Source organism: Peromyscus californicus, unplaced genomic scaffold, assembly GCF_007827085.1.
Source record: "Peromyscus californicus insignis strain IS unplaced genomic scaffold, ASM782708v3 Scaffold_17__1_contigs__length_78620276, whole genome shotgun sequence".
Classification (NCBI taxonomy): Eukaryota; Metazoa; Chordata; class Mammalia; order Rodentia; family Cricetidae; genus Peromyscus; species Peromyscus californicus.
This window is the reverse complement of record NW_026294469.1, coordinates 47,537,661-47,563,591: the sequence shown is the minus strand read 5'-3', so window position 1 is coordinate 47,563,591 and position 25,931 is coordinate 47,537,661. Positions and strand designations below refer to the sequence as shown.

The window sequence follows — 25,931 nt, the reverse complement described above, 5'->3', positions numbered from 1 at the left end:
GATTCTACTTAAGAAGTTAACTTTGTATGGTGGTGGCTGAAAAACATATAGTATATCCTCATAGTACTTAAACTCTACTGAAATTCCTTAGTTTTAAGATACTCTCATCAGTGCTATATCTTTGATATCAGCAGTCGGGAGCAATTTTTTTAAAGTAAACTGAAGAATATTTTTCAACAGAGTATCGACCTAATATTAAACTTCTGAGAAATCAATGATAAATGGAGGGAGTAGACTAAGATCATTATGCCAAGAGATCCTAAAACAAAAGCATTGTACCGAGAAAAGGATGTGATGAGCAGCAGAGCTGCTGAATTAAGAAGGCAATTTAATTGGCTTTGGAAATCTTACCTTGTTATAAGGATAGCGGCATCCACTGAAGCAATGTCTTCTCCCCAGCTTGTCGACATCTCTAAATGTATATCGTTCTTTCTGCCAAATTCTTCATGCTGCCACTTACAAAAACTCTCCAGCATCTTCTCTCCGTGGTGCCCAATATACAGATCTGCCTACAACAGAGGTGGCTTTCATTTTCCAGTAAGATTATTCTCAGATATACCTAATTAACCGATGCGTGGGTCCTAAGGCAACATCCGAAATTACTAATGCAGACAGTTGAATGTGAAATTATATAAAACGTGGGAGGCAATTAGTCTTAATTTATCCTGACCTCAAACAAAACACATTAAACAAACAAAAAAAAGGTAAAATTTGTGAAGGTGTAATAATATCACAGCCATGAAAATCAAAAGGGCACAATGGAACATTTAAGCAGCTGATTATGTAATTTATGAAAAGAATTTTTCTAAAGTAGTCTTTAATTAGTTTTTTTTTTAATTAGCCAGAGTGATGCCATAGACTACTCTCCATTTCAGCTGTAATACAGATAAGAAAATACCTTCAACACATATGTTTAAGTACTATGAGAAAGCTGTCTTTTAAAATAACTTCGAATTACATTTTGGAAAGTTAAGGTTTGTTGTTAGGATCCTTGGAAACTAAGAACATTCCATTTTTCAAATAAAATTGAGGGATTAACCCAAACCAAAGGCCAGTTTTATGTATAAAGTATACATAAAATAAAAAGTGATTCAGTGGGTATTTTTGGATTTTGAGTCAATAAAAGAATATTCCTAAAATTCTCTCCACTTAAAAGTTCCTGAACACAATTTCTCACCCACATGATTGAATCAAAACTGAAAACTTTCTTACTGGTGTTTCATGGAGCAGAATAAGTTTCACCACACGAAGGTTGACTTGCACACCCAGACTCTTGTGTTGGAAAAGGTTAAAGACCTAAAAGCAAATAAAAATTAAAACTCCTAAAATAAAAGGAAAACTTTCATTCAAGGCCCAAAATGGAGAAAATTTCAACTCAGTATAAAAATCATATTTTAAAAACTGGTAGGCAACACAATTTTTTAATGTGGTATCATACATTCATTTTTTTCACTTGAAATTTATTTAATAGGTATTACAAAACATAATGGCTGGACACAGCAAAGTTGTGTTTCTACAAATCTTAGTACAGGGATGAGACTAAAATCAGGCTGCCAAGCTGACTCAGGACAAGGCTAGTAGACTCTCAGAATGCAGATGAAGAAGGGCAGAAGAGTCTAAAGTAAGACAATCTGTCCACTAGGGAGGAGGGAAATGCCAAATGACCCTAAAATCTACTCAGTCTATTCTGTTTCCCCTTCTGTAAAAAATCACTCTTCATTAGCATTTTCTGATCCTCCCTTGAAGAAAGTTTGCCCAGTGAAATCTGTCAAAGGATTACTGTGGTGATAATCATCCCTAAGGCACTAGACACCAACTTTTTTCTGCACACCAGAAGTTGGCAATCATATTTAGCTTCCTGGGAGTCAGCCTGCTTAGATTTTATGTAATAGATGTTAGGGTCTACTCCTCAACTGGAATCATACCTACTATTTAAAATTATATACATCCTTAAGTTAAGTGGTTTGACAAAATTCATTCTTATTCCACCCTATAATTATTTTATAACATTTGTGTTAGAACCATGCTCATAAACCAATACTACAACATTGCTATACTACAACAATGTCTTTCAAAGACAGATAATAAAGGCAGAAGCAGAGAACAGAAAAGGGAAAGAAAAGAAAATTACGAGTTTTGCCATTTCAAAATTAGCAGCAACGGTTTTAAAATAAAGCAATGTCTGGGTAATTGTTTGCTGTTTCATTGGAGACAAATCAATTTTATGTGCCTAAGACATCAAATCACATTTCTACTCATATTAAAGAAAGAAAGGGATGAGTTAAATTTTAGAGAACTTGAAACCCTTGTTTCAATGCCCAGTGCTACAAAACAATATTCTTAGATTCAAATCCACTCAGAGTTCTCTTGAAAACCTTTTTATACACAGTAAGGTTTGCCTACCATATTCAAGATCGTCAGAATGAATCTCCTGGCTGCATCTGCTCCATGGTAGGAAACCATCGCTGGATCTGCCACCACTACAGTCTCGATGTTGTATTCCTGGGGCAATTTGTATGAATACCGCTTTTCTCTTCTATTCTCTGAGGGTTTTTTAGACCTTGGTCTTCCTTTATCTGCAACAGAGAAATGAATTTTTTGGTGTATCTGTTACACTGATCATTCATCATAGAAAGCAACATCGAGTAAAGTCTTACAAGACAGAATCTCAGAGGACTTTGGAGTAGTGCTCGGATGTGTCAATTCTGCTGAATTAAGGTATTTTTGTCTCCAAGTCCTCCTCAGTTTCCCCAACCTATAAAGTAAACTTTAATGCAATCTTCTTCCTACTGTTATTGATGGTTTATGCCTATAAAAATCATATCAGTACAATTTCTAACAGAGTCCACACGAAACAAAAAATATTAGTGACTTTTTTTTACCCTGATGACAAAAGAAAGGTCTGCTTGTAAAAAGTACCTAGAATTACTGTTGTGCACATCCCAGGCAGATGCTCTGATTACTAAATCATCATGAATGAGATCAAGTCTTTGACTCCACCTCCCATCATGTGTATAAAAGTTAGACCTTAAAGTGATAACAATTCCTCAAATGTGCCTGAATTACAGTGGCAACTGAAAACATACTTTTATAAGTTTAACCATAAAATATTAACCACTTCTGTTTATGAAATAATGCCATGGACACAGAGAAAAGAATGTCCCAAAGTGGAAGAAGACATTTGCTATATATTTCCAGATTATGTAAATGAAGAACAGTTCTAATTTAATACAAGATAACCAAACTGAAACACAGAAAACAGACTTGAGCAGTTGTTGGTAACAAAAACAAAAACAACAACAACAAAAACCTTTAAATCTCAAATTTACGTACAAGAGAGGCTTCAACCTAGTTTGGCAACATGAAAATCAAAAGCAAATGGAAATGAATGAATAAATTAAAGGACTTATAACAATGAATGTTGATAGGAATGCAGGATAGATAACTGAACATCCACATGTATGGGATGCATATTCAAAACAGTTCCATATGTAACAGCCACGAAAAATTGCTGATTGAATTTGGGTGTTTGTCTTCACACTTCCAAAGACTGTACTGAAATAACAACAACACAAAATATACTGGTGTTCAATTTGGGATAAACATACTAAAAAGCTGATTTTCATGGTCTACTAACATGAAGTTACACATACCATTACAATGATCATTTCTCAAATACCTCCATTGGAATTGCACACAAGGTATGTGCATATTATTTAGAACAGCACTGTTCTTAATAGTTCACATAGGCTATCAACGGTCTAATGGATCAAACTTTGGCCTATTTATTTAATGAAAATTGGAATACTGGATAAAATGGAAAAAAAACAATTGCTATAATATATATCTTTGGATGGATCTCAAAACTCAGGCTATGCTGTAAAAAGAAGCCAATTACAAAAGAATAGGGAGTTTGAGGCCGTTTGCAGACTGGCAAGCCCTGGAGTTAGACAGCAGGACCTTGAACATGGACTAGGAGCAAACACAACTGGGATATACATGTCTATGACTCCATCTTACCATCTATTCTACCACTAACATTGCACAGTTTCAGGATGCATTTATATCTTTAATTATTTGACCTACTTGGTCCCCTTGAGTGTTACCTTCTAGACACCCAAGTCAGCTCCGAGATTTAAGATGAAATAAATGCCAAGGCAAGAGCTAGTGACCTCTCTGGTTTTAGTTATCTATAATTACTGCTTCTCTTTTTTCTTGAAATAATAGAAATTTAAATATCTACTCAATAAAACAAGTTTTACCTGACTATCATATAAAGTCAGTTGACTAAACTAATGAACATATTATGAAAATAAAAGCAAATGTCCTGTATGCACCAGAAGTGAACATGGTAACATCTAACAAGGTAAGAACAAGAGTGGGCACATGAAGAAGAATCTGTTGATAAGATCACATTTTATGCAATCAAAACTGTGCTAGAAATGAATATCAAAGTCCCAAGGGACGGATAAGAATGGAAATTAGGTTCAAAAGTATTTTCCAGTCTAGGACACTTAAAAATTTACTGTGTGGTTTTTTCAACTGGAGTATAAATTATACCTATAGTTATAGAGTCAAATCTACCTTATAGCAAGTATTAGCTGGGAAAATTCCTTCAAGTTTATTATTTATGAAGAGATTTTATCTTGCCAGAACCAATACCTAATAAATGGGTCATGAAAAGCTGTGTGTATTCTCATATTTTTTAACATCACTGACCTTGAAAGGAAATGAGAAACTTTGTATGCTGTGAAACCTTCATTCACTACTGTGACAAGATAAATATGGAAATATCCAATAAATAAAACACAGAACATCATTCACTCTGGGCATGTTTCCACATTTTCTGTTTCTGTTGGTTGTTACCCTTTCATTGATTTTAGGGAGGTTGTGATTGACAGTTAACTACCTGCAGGTTATCCACCCTCTCCCCAGCGATGCCATCACTTGGCTGGTTTGGGACTGTCCAACCAGAACCATTGTTCAGCCTAATGTTCAACTGTGTGACCATCCAGCTAGATGTTCCAGGGCAGAATATGAGGAGAACTGGTGTATGTGATTCCTAGATCATCTTTGAAACAAAAGTTCTTGTCATTCTTTCTCTCAGTTCCATCCAGAGGGCTAGAATCGACAAAGTGTAGTGAGTTCAGGTATACATTACAGGGGATAACACTGGGAAGGGCATGGGAAACAGTAAGGTGAGAAGAATGGATGACGTCACATATCCTACTTACTATCTTGCCCTGGCTCTTTGAAAACTTGAACTGTAACATGTTGGAGACACAGACTGCTATCTAATTTGAACCACTATCATTTACTATAGCAACTTACAGCCTCCCTGCAACTATTACAAGGGTCTTTCACTATCCTCAAAAGGTACCTCTTATGAATTATTCATTATAAACAACTATTACCGTACTTATGATGTATTCTGCTCTCTTGGTTGTCTGTATCCATCACCACACAAAGACTTCCACAAGAGGACAAGAGGACATAGCATTTCCCTCACATACAACCTGCCAAAATCTAAGGATTATCAGTGTATACAAAAATCTGCTTTCATGGTCTATAGGTATCCCTGTAAGGAATTTTAGGAGTTTTGAACATTACAGATGAGTGTGAACAGATGACTACTCAATTCATTCTTTAACAAATTGTCTCTGCATTAAACCAAGCACCCCAGCTTTCCCTACGACAACAAACTCTCGTGTAGTGTTTCAAAGCTTTGTAAGTTCGAATACACCCAGAACATCTAAACCATTCCTCTCTTCCCCCACTCATCTCCCCAATGTCACCCTTTTCTGTCAATACTGGCTCCTCTCTGTCAGGAAGCTGTGTGCTATGGCTCTGCTTTTGACTCTCCTCTCAAAGGAGACAACTTTATTTCTGACTCTAAAGGAAAGCTACTTGGCCTTGGCTGGTGTTTTCTGATTTGCTTGATTTCTCTCCTGGGCTCATCAGATCATGGGCAATCATAAAATGCATTAAAACTGTTTTTCTCCACCCTGTATTAAAAACACTAAGAATTATCATAAAAGATATTCATTTAAAGGCCTCCAGAGACTTTCTAGAATTGACAATAAAGCAATTTCAACTACAGAAAAAACATGTAATTAGTGTTAAGATGAAATGTATAACACAAGGAATGAAAAAGGTACTGAACTATTATAATTTATAAAGAATCTCTATGCCATTTTTTAATAGAAAGTTAAAATAAGATTATAACTACAAAGCTAACTTTAACCATGAAGAAAATGTATTCTTTTATGATAGTTTCGACTTCAGATTTACTAAGATAAACATCTGAGTAGGAGCTAGTATACACCTGGAAATCAGGACAGAAGTTGGAATGGAGATAGAATTTGTAATTAATCAATGTGAAGTTGAATCCACCAATCTGACTTCTATCATCCTCATAAAGTAAGTGAAATTATAGATAAAAAGCAAACATAACTTCCTGGAAAATGTCTATATGCCAGTAAGTAAATACAGAAGACACTCCAAGAAGACAGAGCAGCAAGAGAATCAGAGAGACTGAAACAAGACTTGGGGACTGAACACAGCAAAGAGGGCTTCTTCCCTGTGTTGACTGGTAGACCATTTACTTTCCCAGACTGTGAGAGTCCCAATATGCCAGCTTCCACTCTCCTTTTTTACATGTTGCATTTTAACCAACTATCTGTAACATTCTATGTTCCTTAATAAGTCAACTCCACGGTAGAGCCCCTCTTACAGCCTTAGCCATTGTGTGTGCAAGCCATGCATGTTGAAGCAAGTTTTTATTATGTCTGCTCCTTTGATGTTGTCACTGTCGACATCGCTGCTTAGCTCATTCCTCCTTTCCTCAATCTTCAGATTCATTTCTGCACCCACGCACATTGCTGTATGCACAGCTGCTGCTGCTGCTGCTGCACACTTCTCATTAGAGAAGCAATTGGGTAATATGCAGAAAAACACAAAGTGTGTGTCCCCTTACCGCCTGCCAACACTGATAGTCATCACAGCCGTGCTGGATAGAGTATTGGAACTGCTTCAATAGTGGCCTGGTTGATTAAGCTCTAGGAGTAGAGATGATCTCTTTATCCAGCTCTGAGTTTGATTTTCAATCCCATAAATGTCCATTTTTTCCTTACAGAGTCCTAGGCATGATAATAAATTTACTCTCCAGTGTTAAGCATTATAAATTGATGGTGTTGGGCTGGGGTGATGGCTCAGCAGTTAAGAGCACTGGCTGCTCTTCCAAAGGATCTGGGTTCAATTCCCAGAACTCACATGGAAGCTTACGACTGTCTGTAATTCCAGTTCCAGGGGATCTGGCAACATCACACAGACATACAATGCAGACAGAACACCAATGCACATAAAAATAAATAAATCTTTAAAAATAAATAAGTAAATAAATAAATTGACAGTGTCTGTTGAAGAGCATGTGAGTGCCATCATTATCCAGTGCACAGCTACTTTTCCAGGACTGTATGTCATCAAGTACAGGAATTTGGCTTCAGCCCCCTTGGCTGATGCTTTCTCAAGCCTTTACATTTTCCTGTATTTTGTTTCTTCTGCCCAAAATGTTCTTGCCCCATTAACATCTCAAAAATAAAAAATAAAAAACCTGTGCATACGTTTTTCATTTTCCCATGTAACCACATTTAATACTGAGAAGAGCGCTGCGGTTCAGGTATCCTGTTCCCAGTTTGCACACTGTAAATGGCTCTTTCGAGAGATAAGCTCCCCAAGTTCACTGATGTAAGAAGTGTAACCTGGTGGTGCGGACACAGGCAGGCTGACCCTTGACCTCACAGTTCATTGTCTTCGCTCCTGCACAGCATTCGTGTTGCCCAGCTCCGCACTTGAAGGAATGCTATGAACTGAGATTCTCATCACACTTACCATTGTACAATACAAGTTTTGATGGACTCACTTTTAAAATAATATATTATTCACCTCTTAGAAATAGGAATGTTGTCAGTTAGCTCTGCAACATTGTGAGCTGACTCATTTTTGCAGTGTCAATACAGAAGACAGATTTAAAACTACACATTTCACTGATTACCAATTGGTGGGTGATTAAAGGTGGGCTTCGAACCTGATGCCTCTGACTTTAAATTCTTCTATCCCCCTCTCTTTCATATTATATTTTAATATGCAAGCTGCCAAAGGGAAAAAGCAATCCACAGTCTGACCCAGTTGTGACATCTACGACCCAAACAAGGACCATCCCAGTAAGACATCCACAAGGGTACAATAGTGACATTTATTTCTTGCAGGTAACCTGTAGCTGTCTCACTGAACTTAAAGAACACTTAGAAGGATAGAATTTATTCCTACTACTATAATCCAAGCCAACTGCTCATGACTGATGAGCCATGGAATCCTGAGGAGAACCTACCACTGCCACTTTTCAAAACCAGTGAACTTCCTAACTGCGTTCTAAATGATCCTTATGCCCACAGGTGAGTGTGGCTCTCACCTCTTATCAAAGAAGCTCCTTTTTTGCAGCAAATGGTGACCATTACAGAAAGCCCCAACTGGTCAAAAGGCAGAGATGAACCGAGCGTGAGATGCCCAACTACTCTACAATACAACACCTACGCCTACGGCTTAGCGTACGTTACAGATCAAGGGACAAAAAGGTTGGAAGAGCCAGAGGCCCCAGGATGCCTGTTCTAAGGGCAGGTATTGTGTGTGTGTGTGTGTGTGTGTGTGTGTGTGTGTGTGTGTGTGTGTGTGCATGAATATGTATGTGTATATCAAGGAAGCTGTACTCTTGTATAATATTAGCAGGACCAGCCTTAATATACATCCCAGGGGCTCAGGAGAGAGAACTACTAACGGCGAAGACTATTTTTGGGAAATAGAATCTCAGCACACCGAGCTCTACAGTCTACTTGCTTTAATTCCTCTGGCATAACATCCTTTATACCCAGCTTCAGTTCTGTTCTTGTACCTAGCTCTTTTCTTGGCTGATTTCTCTCTACACTTATCTAAGTTCTATCTTAATTCTCTCATCTTAATTCTGCCTCATCTAGGTCCTTTTCAGCTTGTTCTTACCCAGCTAGTACTCCCTCATCTGGCTCTTCCTCATCTTCCATCTCATTCCTCTAGTACTCTCTTCTAGCCCTTCAATCTAGTTCTTCCCCATCTCAGTTTGTTCCTCACAAGTTCTTACCCATCTAGTTCTTCCATACTCTTTTCTCTTCTCCGTCCCTTGTGCCCTGGAAGTCCTGGTATATAAAGCCAGGCTTCCAGGGTCAAACGGAGGGGTGATAAGAATCACACTGAGAGGCAATAACCATTAATTATCATTTGCAACCCCAAAGGGAAGTGACCAATGGGGAAATGAATTAACTAAAGGCTAAATTCAGGTAATATCTAAGAAGAGGGAATCTTATGTGCTCAACTATAGTCTTAAATGTGATTAGTAGAAAATGTTAAGAATCTACAAGTTGCTAGGTCAATGGGAGAAAATAAAACTGTCTTCTTTTTTTCTGTGGCTCCTATCTGTCCAAGCTATCTGCTGTTTTTCTGCAGGGTGGGGGAAAGTGTGCTCAGTCACTAGGCAACCTGTGTACAGCTAGATGCCTCTGGTGATAGTTAAAGGGAGATCTGGAACTAGAGGTAAGGTTTGGGAAAGCAGGAAGTAAAGCTTAATTGGCACATCCGCCAGGCCTTCTCAAATGGGTAGCCTGGATGCTAAAGTCTGTTCTTAGAAAGTACGGAGGTATCTCTGATAAGGTACTTTACTCCATCAGGGGATGGACCTGGCCGGATGCTGCCAATGATGATAATTACAGGGAGGCTTGAACTGGGGTTCTGACTGAGCATAGCTGTCAGCGCAGAAGGTTATCTAACTATTCCTAGTAGTGGTTCGGTAAGGAGTTAGAGGTCTATAAAGTTAGTAAGGCTGTAAGAAAGGGGGGTCCAAGCTAAATTGTGTAAAGCTGTTACTTAACTCCCACCTGACCTAGGTGGTGTCTCCTTGTGGAATTTACCTTAAATCAGGAGACTTGCATGTGGACTCTTATTACTGCTAGTCCTTGAAAGTGGCCAAGGGAGATATCTGATTTCAGAGAAAGCCTGAGGCTGTTCTCCAAATACCTGGAATGTGTATGTCCAGAGAGTGATCAGTCCACACTGTTAGCCATTCTTAGGGAAGAGTCAATTGGGAAAACTATGAAGGCACACATGATTTTCATAACAGAAGACAGCTGATATATAACAAGCCAAGTAACACCAAGAGCTCTTTGGAATTTGGTTTCCTTTGGAGGAAATCCTTGATGCCTCCAGGTAGTGACTTTGCCATAACCAGCTGGGTTCTTATGATGTATTCCTGCGGCCCGCAGCATTGTACCAATTAATGAAATCTCAATAATAGGATATACTAAATAGTACTTGCATAATGAAAACACCAGTTGACATGACAACGTAGGTGGGAAAATCTCACAAGGTCTAACTGCTAGATGAAGAAATACAGACAATTAATGGCTGCCAAAAGAGAGAGAATCAGTGTTCTCCATGGACAAACCCCTGATGGGATATTCAATCCTAGTGGTCAGTCTTAAAATATAAACATATGAGCAACATCAAATATACTCAGCATGTTATACTTATATATGTATATATGTGTGTGTGCATATATATGCAGGTAAAAATAACAATTAAAGAGAACAGGTCTTGAAGTTGTGGGAGGATTTGGGAAGAGTTCAAAGGGGAAAGAGATATGTCAAAATTATGTAAATATAGTGTTCATAGATGAAATTACCAAAAAAATTAAGTTAAAAAAGAACACAAGATGTCATGAAAGGGGTAGGAAAGTTTCTGCAAAACATTAATTCATATACTCAATGCAAAGACACATAATCTACCTATGACATTTACATAATGGAAAGGAGTGATAGAGAGACCACACTGAAATAAATCTTAAAGTTCTATTTTGTAAGAATATTGAAACACTATGCAAACCTAAGTCACATTACTGTATTAATGTGTAGGCTCAAAGGACAAGGAAAAAAGCAATAGTGGATGCATGAGTGAAAGAAAATAAATACATTTCACATGTGGCTAATTTTAAAATACTTTCCAGGCACTGAGCTCCCCAATATAGGTAAGCTCCACAAATCATCTGATTGCTGACAGCTTCCTGTCCTTGCATGCAAGTCTTTTATCCAAATAGGTCAATATATTATGCATATTATATGTACTATGTAATGTATATCATGAACATTGTGAGTAGTCTTTGCCAAACATGAATCATGCATGTATGCTTTATTAACCTATTAACACAAGGACTCTCTAGAATTTGTGCCTTGGTGAACAGTGACCCACAAAGCCTACACTGTGTCCTTAGCTAACATGGGTAATTAAAGGCTGGGGCTCATCAGGATGCAGAAGGTATACAGTGTAGATTTCAGGATGACTATCCAGAATGATCGTCTTAAACAGACTACTTCCAAGTTATTGCTATTGTTCTTAGTTTCAAATACTAAACCTGTTCTTCTTTTGTCCACAATGCTCTTTCATTCTGTTCTATATCTCTTTTAAATTAGAAATTCCTAAAATAGAGAAGAGGCCTTGTCTTTCACAACATGGTCTTATCCGGCATGCTCAATCAGGTATGAATAGAGTCTCAGCAAATCACTATAGATCCTTTCCTATACAGAATGAGTTTTCACAAAAGAAAGCAGAATTTATGATTAATATTAAAGAAATAGATCCTACACAAAGAATATCATTTTTTTTCTCTAAAATGAACACCCTAGAGAGCTGTGGTCTCTGCAAATACAGCTTACTGTCACATTTCATAAACCTAGCCTCGGATACCACAGTTCATTTTAGAATTTATGTACATCAACTACATTAACACTTAAATGCAAGCTCATGAGTCTATTTGAAACTCATTACATTGAGTTTAAATCCTTCTAAAATTTATATTTTCCCACATTATAATAAAAATATTTCTCAGGTAAGTGACTACTCACTGAGGTGGCTGCATTAAATGTCTAAAAGACCTGTCTTAGGGGAAGATTTTATTCTGACATTGACCATGGCATCCATTTGTCCCTCTTCCATTCTCGCAAATATCACAGATTTCTGTGTAAAGGTCATAGGAAAGTAAACAAAAGAGTGAGATCATTATTCTTGGGAAGTGGCAGATGGAACATGATGGGAATTTCATGACTGGAATGACTGGGACCTTCTAAAGGTCCTGTATTCTGATACAGAGAACGAATTAAATGGATACATTTTTATCTCCATTCCTAGTCCTGCTGCAGATCTTCCAAGACAGCACTGAGATGAGTTTAAAAGAACACGGAGGATGCGTCTAGTCATGGAGTTCTTCTGGAGGTAGACTGAGTAAAGCTTTGAGCTCACAGTATTCATTCAGAAGTCTAGAAGTCTGTCAGTCATTTCTGTTCCAGGGCAGTGCAAAGGGCCCAGTAAGAAAGACTTCCCAACTGAAGAGCATGGCAGAGTTACATCAGATGCTGATCTTGGAAGAGCTTTGGAATTTCCAACTCATGATATTAAAGTACAGTGCCTCATGAAAACATTAAACAATACACCTAGTATGGACATATCTAAGTTCTATTAAGCAACTGAGAATAACAAAGAAATCAAGAGATCAAGGGTAGATAGGGGGAGTGTTCACCAGGAGACGGAAATGTAGAGAGGCAGAGAAAGGATGCTTCAGAGAACTCATTTCACAGTGCACATTAAGTCTTTTCGGGGAAGGTTACCTGCAACGACACCACAGTGATGGTTGTGAAGAGCTGACTTCTCCCCGACTTTTCCCTCGGTGGACCTTTTCTGCCTGTATAAACGGTGTGGGTGACCTAGAATGGCCATTGTATCGTTGAAAGGCTCAATGAATATGAAGTCCTCGTTGAGTTGTATAAAGCCCATCTGGAACACATAACATGAAAAGATACGTAAGAAATACCATCTAGAAATTACTTTTCAGATTCCACACCCATGGGCTGCTTTCTTTAACAAACATGCATACAAACTCCCTGCAAAGCTCTTTTTTTTTGCAGCCCCACTGGTAAGGCGACCACCTTCTCAGAATGTGACTTCATCTTGACGCACTTTCTGCGCTAGCATCAGCTCCATTGAGTTAGGCTGAGGCTGTGTGGGTGGGAGGCAAGACGCCAGCAGCAGACGCACAGTAAAAGTTCTGGAATGTTAAAGGCTGACTTTGGGAGACCCATGGGGTCACTAACATGAACAACATGTCCAGCAACAGCGAAGCAGATTTTTAATTGCAGGCACCACACAGTCCAATTTCTTGACAACCTCTGTTTGGTGAGGTAATTCATGTAAAATATCCAGGCAAATGATGAGGCACAGCACTGAAATTAATATAGAAAGTGGCTTAAACTTTCTGCTAAACACTTCAGGAGCTTTTCAGAATGCAGCAGGGCGTTGGAGTGTCATATTCAAGCCCAAACTTTGTGCCATAGAATTTTAGACTTATCTAATTGGGCATGTAAATTATGCCCAATTATTATGATCAATAAAAATAATCAGTTTGTATTTTTGTTATGTGTAGAAGCTAAGTCTAGGCACTTGAATTTTTCCTTCTTGAAATAAAAACTGCACAAAACTAGGAAATACTCCTCACAGAACTGTCATAAGTTGTTCTTTTCAACATTTATTATTTAAGTATATAACCTAATCTATAAATAACATATATTCAACCATGTTAACATCTTAGCAGGCATTTTTATAGAAATACTTTACAGAAACAGGAATTATTCAACCCAAAATTCTATTTATATAATGTTGTTAATTCAGCTTCATGTTAACCACATGAAATGTATGGCTCATTTTAATTTGGTGTGCATATAAGTAGCATAATAATTTCTTCAGAAAGAGTAAACTTTCAAAACTGGAGATTAATAAAAGCTACATTTTCTCTGAAAACTGCATATTCCTTAGATGAACATGGGAGATGTTTTTAAAATACCGTATGTGTTGTTTTAGAATATTCATGGTTTTATTCCCTTCTTCCTAGTAGATAGAAAAATAATAACTACATATAAATTAGTTAACAAATAGTTATTTTTTAATAGTGACCAAGAGTCTATACCTACTTTTTCCATTTCTGCAGCTTACAACTTCAAATGTAAATGTTACTTCATTATTAGAGGGTATTATATGTCCCACCTTGAGGGGATAAGTACATGCTACTTCATTCTATTCTTTACCAAATTTCCACTGGGGGATACCCCAGAGTAAATAGAAATGTCCCAACCAAGTTCATTGTTTTTGAGTTATTCATACCTTTAATAAGATTCTGAAGAACTGTTGGGCAATTCCAACACCTCTCGGTGTCCTTTCTCCTCAATATCCTTCTCCCAGATCTGCCACCCCAAACACATCGGGAATAAAATTTTAATCCAATGAGCTTTTAGAATAACATGTGAAAATATATGTGTATATATATATAGTTTTGAATTTTAAAGTAATTGCATGGACTCTTAAATTTTTTTTCCTTAGCTGCAGTTTGGTGACAAATAAGAGAATACTAAATTAAAATATGCAAAGTAATAGGTATTAAAGATATAGGCCATCTCTACATAATGAGACCAGGTGGTGTTGAACTACAAGTTCATCCACATCATAAGGCTGTGGAAATGCTATCCTGTGTCATAGATGAGTGTAGCATCCTTATTTGCCCATCCCTTACAACCAGTAATGACACTGCCACTGATGCAGGAATTGTGGTGTGTCGACATCTCACACAAACGGCCAAGTTAACTCAGACTCTGAATTCAAAATCTAATGCACTCTCCACAGGTTCTAAACTCCAGAATTCATAACAGTGAGCCTTAAAATATTAAGCAATGTACTATCATATAAAATTTAACGTTCCCTATAAGAGATTCTGGAATTTGACTTTGGAGTACCAATAACTTATTACCAGCAATGGGGCTGTAAGAACGTTACTGTCAATTCACACAAAAACGACAGGGGAGTATTTGGAAACACAGTTAATATTCTGCTACTGATTAAATACACTATACCTGTTCCCTGATACTTTTATTCCAATAATTATGACAAATGTATTGAATACACCCAAACATTAAATTTTGTGTTCCTCTATTAACATGCTAAGTATAACTTGAAATGTATATTTTGCTGTTACATTTTGTTTGGTTAAGAATTAGAAACTATAATATAGGTTCCCTGGGGCATTAATATTTTATCTACAGACATTTTTTTTAAACCAAGAAGGCCAGTTTTAAGAGGAAAAATGTTAGAATAATTATAAGGGGTGACTCATTCATGCAATGCTTACCTACAGTCTGAGCTCTGCATGCCAGCCCTAGCTCTCTCTGAGGCACATTTAGCGCCAAATATCAGACTGTGGACTTTCCATCAGAGACCAGAAACCTATACCAGGGCACACAAGTGTTGCAGCTTTGGTCTGTATCATTCAAGGTACTAGCTTAGATGATTAACCTTAGGTTTTCTGTGTTCTCACAGAGAGGTCATTTTTTTTTCTATTAGCAAAATAGATTGCTTTATCTACACTGTGGTTTTACAAGCTGTGAAAAACTATAAACCCCTTTTAACCTCTCTGCACAAATGCCCCAGTGTTCAACAGAATTCGCTTTAGTGTAAACTTAGAAGGAAACAAAGGCTCATGTGAAACACCAGCACAGTGTGGCACTACATGACCACCACTTCTGTCCTTCTCCAAGTGATTCTGAAATAGCATATGATAACATCAGAGAATACGTTTAAGTTTTACAGTTGTTTCCATCTCTATTTCTGTTGGAATGTACATTTGCCATTAATTATTTTATTTCACAATTTAATAAGAATCTCAGGGGACTGAGGCTATTACTCAATAAAGTGCTTGCCTCCCAAGCACAAGTAGCTGCGTTTGAATCCCAGAACCCATGTGAAAACTGCAGACTGGTGATGTGTACTTGGGGAGAGGAGAGAGGCCGATCCTTGGGGCCCACTGGCTGGCCAGCCCTGCCTAAATGGCTAGTTTTGGACTATTGAGAAACCCTATCTCAAAAAAAAAATTAGTAGGGACTAGGCAGATGACTTGGGTATCAAGTTCTTGGTCTTCAAGTATGAAGCACCTGATAATGGATTCCCCAGCATCTGTGTGAAAAGCCAGGCTTGTGGCACTTTTGGCATTAGGAAGGAGTGAAGGGTGTATCCTTGGAGTCAGCTGGCCAGTTAGTTCTGTGAAATCTCTAAGCCCCAGGTTCAGACTTACCTCAGAAAATACAGGTAAAAGCAAACGAGGAAGGTATCCAATGTTGAACTCTGGCCTGGACACAGCTACATTCAAACACACACACACACACACACACACACACACACACACACACACACACACACACACACACACACATATACATGCACACACATACACATACATCCACCTACACCCACGTGTACACAAAGTGGATGACTTTGAGGTTATCTTCTGACCTCTACACACACACACACACACACACACACACACACACACACACACACACACACACATATGCAGCACCTCTACACATGGACCCTACACATACATGTACACAGCACATACAAAATTACTAAGGCTTTTCCAAGGAATTTCAGTATTTTTCAATTTAGCATTGTTTATGTGGAAATAACCTGTTATTTCTTGTCTGCTGGCTCTGCTGTGTCTTCCTCTCAGTTCTGGTACATTGTAAGCGGTCACAAATATTGGTCTCCCTTTAGGAACACTAATACTGCCTCCAGCAAAGCACAGACCCACTCATTCTAGTTACATCCAGAACACTGATTTGATCAATATTATATTGTTGTTTAAACACTGCTGCTTCAGTGAATCAAGATTAATTGTTCCATTCACTCAAATTAATTTGAAGCTACTTAAGAGACGAACACATCTGTTAAACATCTAAGGTAGACCTAACTGGAAACTTAGAGTCCAGAAGCAGTGGGACACTCCTGTCTGCTCTTCCTGGGGTGATTTTCACATCCTGTTTGACTCTTCCCCTGGTAAAATACTACTCCATTCCATCAAGTCATCGCCTCCTCCTTCCTTGACTCCTTCTCACACTTTTCTCTATTGCTACGCAAAGTTCAGTGAGTTTGTTGAATTTGCTGAGTCTCAGTAGCAAATACAGATTGATTACCCATTAAGTCCTAAATATGGCTATGTGGCGGTGCATCATTAAGATGTGCTCTAGCAGTTCCCCTCTTGAATACCAAGGAAATGAAATGAGTTAGAGCCGTGGTTCTCAACCTTCCTGATGCTTTCACCCTTCAATACAGCTCCTCATGCTGCAGTGACCCCCCCAACCATAAAATTATCTTCATTGCTGCTTTATAAAAGCAATTTTGTGCCAGGCGGTGGTGGCGCACGCCTTTAATCCCAGCACTCGGGAGGCAGAGCCAGGCGGATCTCTGTGAGTTCGAGGCCAGCCTGGGCTACCAAGTGAGTTCCAGGAAAGGCGCAAAGCTACACAGAGAAACCCTGTCTCGAAAAACCAAAAAAAAAAAAAAAAGCAATTCTGCTACTGTTATGAAGCATAATAGACATATCGGATATGCAGACTATCTGATCTGCAACCCCTAATAAAGGGTTGTTTGACTCTCCCAAACGGGTTGCAACTCAAAGGTTGAGAACCACTGAGTCAGAGAGATATTTGCACTACCATGTTTATTGCGGTATTGTTTATACTTGTCAATGTAAGTGTCCATCAGTGGAAAGATAAATAAAGAAAAATTGGTGTGCATGCAATGGAAGACTAGTCAACTTAAAGAAGGAAACTCCATTTTTGACAAGGTAGATGAACCAGGGGGAGACTGTGTTAAGTAAAAGAGTAAAATGGAATATAAATATTACAAACATTAAGGTAATTATCTTGAGGCAACCTTTCTTAATTTATACATGCTTTGCAAAGAAGTAGAAAACTAAGAACATAAATACATAGTTATTATCAACTAGAATAATTTTAAATTTTAGTATATGAAAGAATTAAAAGAGTTTGGATGATGACATAAAATCATAATGATTTCAGGATATAAAAAAGTCCTGAGCAGAGGATTTGGATAATACGAAATGAAGCTGTTGCTCCTGAGGAGAAGCTGTATGGGTGGTGGTGAAAAGGTTACAAAGATGACTGACTGGGACAGAAATGGGGAAATGCATCCAAAAAATAAGATGCACCCATTAAACTGGGGGTGGTGGAATATAAGGGCAATGTCCTAGGTAGCAAAAGAGTGCCTATTATTTTGCATTTTTTAGAAGAACCAATCTACTGATCCAAGATAAGATATATTATAAGAGAGAGAGAGAGAAAGAGAGAAAGAGAAAGAGAGAGAGAGACTAAAATAAACACAAGTGTAAAGGATTTGGCATTGGTATGTGGTTGTAAAAACATCTTAGGCAAATATCTGACGTCCTACATAATCTGAATTTGTATTATTTGGCTTTATTTTCTTTTTTTAAGATAGATTTATTTATTTATTTATTATACATTGTTCTACCTGCATGCATGCCTGCACTGCAGGTCAGAAGAGGGCATCAGATCTCATTACAGATGGTTGTAAACCACCATGTGGTTGCTGGGAATTGAACTCAGGACCTCTGGAAGAGCAGCCAGTACTCTTAACCCTTGAGCCATTTCTCTAACCCTTGGTTTTATTTTCTTAAGTATTTTTGTTGGTGATACAGCATATATCTCATTATGTAAGTAAAGCAATATATATTAAAATGTGAGTATAAAACATGGCTAAACAATTATAATTTCAATTTTACTTTGTGTTTTAATAAAATAAAATTATTTTATTTTATTTTGCTATAATTCAAATCTGAAGTGACCTTTCACACAATTGTACATTCCTTATGTATATACAAATCAGTATAGAAATACATTTCTGACCCATACATAGCTGTACTATTTTCTTAAGAAAATGACCTTTCTGACTTGATCATTTCGGTGTTTCCCTTATATACTCAGAGAATAAACTCAAAAGTGTTAATGCAGATGCACAGGGTAAGACTATGGGAAGCTGCTGTATATGAGAAACTCTTACCTGTCTCATTTTATTTTCACTACTGAAATCTCATGCAACCATAATGAACAAATGTTTTGTGTGAACAAACATTATATGGAAATATTTTAGGGTAACAATTAGTGCATCACTGCATCTTGACATATCTCAAGTTTGGTGTCGTGTTTTTCCCAAAAATACCCCTGCCTGTGAGCTATTATTTCCTCAAAATCAAGAATACCCTAACATCATGAGTATCTGCTGCCTTCCTTGGCCTTTCAACACCTCACATTTTCTATTACTGTACTGTCTAATGTAGTTACTGTCTCATTACACTCTAAGTACACTGAGGGCTTCTGGGACAGTGTGTAGCCTCATGCCTTCAGTCATAAAGCCTGGTCCAGCATCTGTACTCTGAGAAATCTGCTCTTAACACAATGTGTTACTCTCTTCTGGAATAAAAGAGAACATATCACTTCACTGTTCTGAAGAGCATGTATTCACTCTACCTATGACTTCATCCAGGGAAAATCCAAATTTCATTTCTTCCACAAGGCTTTTCCAGTGTTGCCTTCCTTATATGTCCAAGTAATATCTTGAGGAAACTTTTCAAGCAACCAGACTATAAACGTCATCCTATTTTCTTTCACAGCCAAAAAGTTTCAAAGAGAATCATAAAAGTATAATAATAGAAAGACACTTAAAAATCAGCTGGGGATTACTGAAGTTTTAAAATCAAGAAAAGAGGACCTTGGAAATGTTGCATGGCTTGCTTAAAAATCACATTAGTGAGGAGGAGCGTCGGAGGCTCCAAATTTCCAAGATAAATTTTGGTTTTAAAACATCATTCTAAATTTGCTCTCTGGCAAATTTTTATTTTACTGACCGTTCTATCTTCACTCAAACCCCCAATGTCAACACCACCTCTCTAAGTCATGACCCAGGGATCATAACAAGAATAGCCAGAATTTCTCAATATCCCCAAATGTTCTCTGCCACACTTCTTGTTGTCTCCCTACTTTTTAATTTAAAATTGTGCATGAACTTCATACATGAACAGTCTAGATCACTCACTCCCCTCACCCCCTCCCAATTCCTCCCATTGCTCACCCTTCCCTCCCCAAACTCCTTATCTCCTCTTTAATTATTATTGTTACATGTCAATCTATATCTATATAAGCATGCATATATACATATATATATATATATATATATATATATATATATATATATATATATATATATATATACAACCTCATGAATCTGTTCAACAATGCACATATGAATATGTGTCCAGGACAGACAACTTTGGATCAGACAACCTACATAGCCCTGAAGGAAAGTGACTGACCCTTTTTCAGCAGCCACTGACCACCTGTAGCTCTTCATCTAAGAATGACAGCTTCTCTTTTCAACATACAGAGCTAAGGACAGAGATAACTGGTCAAAATTCAAAGAATAAGTGGGAGTGGTGTGCCCAAGCCCCAAATGACACATCTGCAATGCAACCCCCACACCTAAGGCTCAGAGAAACTAACAGAAGGGAAGAAGAGATCTTAAGAGCCAAAGGCTTAGGATGTATACTGCTAGACAGTGTCTCCTAAACACTGACAGGAAAATGCATACATGAAACCTCAACAATATGGATGCCTGAACAAAGTCAGCACAACAATAATAATGCCAGTTGATGTACCAAGTACGTTTCAAACGGGCTTTATTCCTTGGTCCAAAGCTAATCTTTGGTCATTATATGTTCTCTGCCTTTATAATTCACTGCTTAGATAACCCCTCATAGACAGACCATTCCAAAACTCCACCCCAATAATCCTATTTCCTTTTAAATCTACTTTCTTCATCTTTCATTTCCATGATCTCACTTTGTGAATCATCGTTCTCTCATAGTTCATCTGAACTGAACTAACACTTCTCAGAGTGCGTATTTCTTCTCATGGTCCCATCTATTTTCTACTCACCCACTGTTCTAGTTACTTTCTGTTGCTGGGATAAAATGATGACCGAAGCCAACCGAGAGGAGAAAAGAGTTCATTTGGCTTGCATATCAAGATCACAGTCCATCACTGAGAGAAGGAACTCGACCAGGGCCGGAATCTGGAGGCAAGAACTGAAGCAGAGACCATGGAGAAACACTGCTTACTGCATTGCTAGGCCCGCTTTCTTCTACAACCCATGACCAACTGCCAAAGGTACTACTACCCACAGTGGACTAGGCCTTCCCACAACTATCATTAATAATAATAATAAAAAAATACCCCACAGACATGCCCAAAAAGCAATGTGATGGAGACAATTCCTCAATTAACATTCCCTCTTCTCAAATGACCCAATCTGTGTCATTGACAAAATATCCACTCAGCAACTGCATGCTGAAACTATATGTAGTTATTTCTATTTTTTTCTTTTATAAACTTATTTTTAAACATTCACATGAAAACAAGACGATAGAATTCTTATGTGGCAAGTACTTTATAGGTATTACTTCACTTAATCTGCACACTGATCTTGGAACACACTTGCTAATTCACTAGTTTCATAGTTGCAAAAAGTGAGTTTCCCAAAGATTTATTGCGTCCTAAGACTACAAACCAGCACGTGGTGATGAAAAGGATTCAAACCAAAGAAGCCTGGCTCCAAGTGCACATTGCCTTTGGGAGGCTGTCTGCAGAAAGCTAAGCTTGCCATGTGATTGTTATTTCAAATAATCCTCATCTTTAAAAAATTCTTCACTAAGGAATTGGATGTCAGGCACAGCACCTCACAGATGGTAGACATCCAAACTTTGATAGCAACAGCAAGGCCAGGCCTTATCCCTCACAATGCAGAGGAGAAAAACATTTCGCTGAGGGCTCTGAACTTTATCTTGAGTGGTTTCGTGTGGCTGGACTCTTGAGCTGCCAAAGGCACAGCTGACTGTCCAAGTGGACTGAGGGCTTCATCCACAGGATCTGTCAGTTGGAGGTGCCCAATAATTTTCCCATAGGAGATTTTAAGCTTTTAGTCTGTCTTTAAGTCTCTCTTTTGGGTTTTTTTTTTAAGTCTTCTGAACATCACAATAGAAATTTTAAGTAACTGAACATTTTATACAGTTAAAGAAAGAAAATCATCATCCCCAAATCCAACATATAGAATATTGTACATGTGTATAAGTACAGATTTATTTCTAGTCAATTAATATACATATATACTTTTAGATGTACAAATGTATCATGGGACATTATGTATGTGTAGACAAACTCATACATGTTTGGATCTTTTATTCCCCCTCCGTTCTCACATTTAATAATTTGTTTCTTATAGCATTAAACAATCCTTTTGTATGTTTTTAAAATGATACATAATTGCTTATCTTTCCAATGGGTGTCAATTTTATTAGCTACCCATTCACTCAACTCTTTTTTCAGTCAAAACTTCTTAGTAGCGGCTTTGTGCAAGCAGAGATCAGGCTTCAGTCCACTATGAAGAAGGCTTCAAAGGCTCCTTATCAGGCACCTTCTTTCATTACCAGGAGAAAAGGTACCATTTATCTGAGTCAAAAATATACCTTGCTTAATAATTGTTTAAGTTATGCACGATCACGTATCCCTTGATTCCTGTCTGTGTCTTATTCCATGATTAGAAAACATAACTGGAATACAGCCTAAGAGGTTCCTGGACAGACACCTAAGGACCAAAGCTGGAGATAAAAGAGACGGTGACACAGGATGAAGCCCTGTCTCTTAGGACAAGCCTTGGGGACTGAAGAGTTTCTATGGAGAGTCTTTCCCAAACCTACAAATGGCCTGTGAATGAATGCCTACTTTAAACATCTGGTAAGCAATACCCATACTACTGTCAGTCAACAAAGAAGGTTTTCTTCCTTCTGAACATCCCTTCCAGCTCCAGCTTGAAGAACCAGAGGAAGCCCAGGCCCAAGCAGAAAAGTCTAAGCTGGAAATGCCAAGAACGCTGACTTAGTTCCCCTTTACATGGATGCTGTTCATTCTAAGAAAGGCTTATAGTGGAGCGCACACAACAGGCAAATTCTTGCTGACGTGAGTTGAAAGTTGATTTGGGAATGAATATTTTAATTATCAAATGGATGTTTTTGGTTAAATTTATGAGAGATCTTCCCACAACCTAAAACCATATTTCAGAACAAGGAAAAACAGAAGGGGGTTATATATTGTTAAGATGTCTGAGTCCAAACAGAACAATGAGAAGTTATATACGTCTAACATGAATGCAGGTAGTTCTAAGGTGTATGCAAGAGTTAACATTTGCTGTAGAGATGGCCCTGTGGATGAGAGAACTTCTGAGAGGTGATAGCTGTGCTCAGGTTTGTGGGCAGGGGCAGGGGTATTCTACAAAAGGTCCAGACATGGGCACAGATGAGACGTGGCAACTGTGAGGAAATGCAGTGTCAGTAACTTTGGAAGAGGAACCCAAAGGGGAGGATGATTAGAAGGATGCGCAGGGCCCTTCCACAGCTGGATCACTGATGTGGTTTGCATTTCAAAACAAGCCCCTTTGGTTTCTGTCTTTTCTATCTTTTCTTGGACAGAGTTACAGGTTTCACTGCAGGGTGCCTCATGCTGGCTTCTTGTGTCGTGTTCTTTCAACACAGTCATATTTTATTTACATGGTACTTACACAAGAACAGATTCCTCATCTAACAGTGAAACATATGCTCTCTGTCCATTTCCTTCTAAACCATTGTGCTTCCCTGTGTTTCTTCTGACATGGGATAGAGATAGGAATTTAAGAATTGATTGAAACTGTCTTGTCTTGGGACTGTGAAGAAGGCTTAGTGAAGTGCTTGCCTGAGTCCAGTCTCTACATCCAATGTAAAAAAAGCCAGGCATGGTGGCAAGGACACACTTGTAATCCCCATGCTGGTGTGGAGTAGGGGATGTGCAGGGACAGGTAGATCCTTGGGGATACCTGGTGGGAAAAGTTAAATTATTTGTTGAGTTCTAGTGCAAATGAGAGACACTGTCACAAAAATAAACTGGATGGCATCTGAAAAATGACACCCAGGGCTGTACTCTGTCCTCCATATGCATGAGCACACATATGAACAACCACCACAAGCACACACACACACACACACACACACACACACAGAGGCACGCATTCGCATGAGTCTGATGACAAATGTGTTCTGCCCTCTGTGTTGAAGAAGCAAAGGGATGTGATAGGGTCTGTGGTGATGGGATAAAATGAGCTGCTTGTCCTGAACTGCTGTCAAAATTGTCATATGCTTTTGTGACTGGGATTAGTGATCCCATTTGCTTTTTGTTTATATTGAGTGACGAGATGGATGGTCATATACTTGTACCCATTTGTTCCATTATAATCTCATGGCTTATAGTAATTTTAATAAATCATTTGCTTTGTCTATGGAATCTTTAATTTAGAGAAAATGCATCCTAATGGGGATGAATTCAAATTATAAACTCTTAGTTGATAACCAGTCTACCAAAATGCGCTCTGTTCCGTTTGGTTTCCCTGCATCTTCCTGACAAGTGTGTAGCACCCTTACGAGTTTTCTTATTAGAGAACTGGCACAGAGCAAGCAGTGTACAAGGTACAGGGGTCTGTGGTGGCTTAAAGGAAAATGACCCCAAAGGGAATGGCACTATTAGGAGGTGTGGCCTTGTGGAGTAGGCATGGTCTTGTTGGAGGAAGTGTGTCACTGTGGAGGCGGGCTTTGAGGTCTCACATATGTCCAAGATACTGCCCAGTGTTTCAGACCACTTCCTGTTGCCAGCACCATGTCTGCCTGCATACTGCCATGTCCCACCATGATGATAATAGACTAAACCTCTGAACTGTAATCAAGCTACCCCAATTACTTGTTTTCCTTTATAAGAGTTGCCATGGTGGTCATGGTATCTCTTCACAGCAATAGAAATCCTAACTAAGACAGGATTCAGTGATGAAAAAATACATTGTTATTCCTATCTTCATGAATCTGGCATACTAATGTAATGGCACAGATCCCCCACCACACACTCCCAAAAATCATGGATTTGGATAAATATACTTTGAAAATTTCAAACTGTAGCAAGTATCATTACAGAAACAAAGTGATGAGGGGCTAGAGAGGGTGACCGAAATAAAGCCTTCCTAAGGAAATAGCATTTCAGATAAGACCTATGGTAAAAATACAGGCAATCAAATGAAAAAAAGAGCATAAATGGGGGAAGAGACAGTTTCTTAGCAGAAGCCTGTCAAACAGCAAGGTAATGGAGGAAGCTAGAAGACACAAATGAAAGGCAGTGTGTACGCGTCACGCTCGCAAGAGCAAACACTTTAAAATTATAACAATATGTTTGCACCTGCTGCCTACAAGCCAGGTAAGAACATATTTAAACATGAGAAACAGTTAGTAATATCCCTATATTAAATAAACAATGCATGCTGCAACTATACAGAGGTGAGTATTGGGAGAAAGGAAATTGTTCCTAGAAGGCAGAAATCAAGAACGCAACAGAGGCAGGATCATATTTTCCCATGGTATTGGGTCCCATGAGACTCCCCAGACAACCCCAACTATTGTCAACACTGTAGGATGTTCTCCACAAACTGACAGCAAGGCCCCACTGCTGAAGACGACATGCACACAAACTCTTTGAACATGGAGATGTCAAACTGGTGCCTACATAAAGACTTCACCTCTATATTCGTTCCAACATCTTTAGAACAGGAAGGTACTCTGCATGCTACCAAAGGAGCAAAGTAAACACCAACACAGCCACAACCCCTTAGATCTACAATGGTGTTCTGCCTGCAAAATATGCTAGGGCAATGGTAGCACAAAGCTAGTGGGAGTAACTAACCAATATCCGATTTGACTTAAGGCCCATTTCATGAGATGGAATCAGTCTTAGTCAGTGTACTATTGATGTCAAAAGACACTATGACCA

The 25,931-nt window shown here is 38.3% G+C and overlaps 1 protein-coding gene across 1 annotated transcript in view; it reads right to left on the bottom strand.

The window, feature by feature from the left end:
• The window catches only part of Adamts19 (ADAM metallopeptidase with thrombospondin type 1 motif 19), a 209,084-nt gene that overhangs the window by 145,560 nt on the left and 37,593 nt on the right, over positions 1–25,931 (bottom strand). Inside the window, exons 3-6 of the mRNA XM_052742227.1 lie at positions 12,738–12,903; positions 2,404–2,576; positions 1,213–1,296; positions 352–509 (exon numbers count right to left, since the gene is read on the bottom strand). Of these exons, the coding sequence (XP_052598187.1) occupies positions 352–509; positions 1,213–1,296; positions 2,404–2,576; positions 12,738–12,903 (581 nt within the window). The remainder of the gene's footprint in view (positions 1–351; positions 510–1,212; positions 1,297–2,403; positions 2,577–12,737; positions 12,904–25,931) is intronic.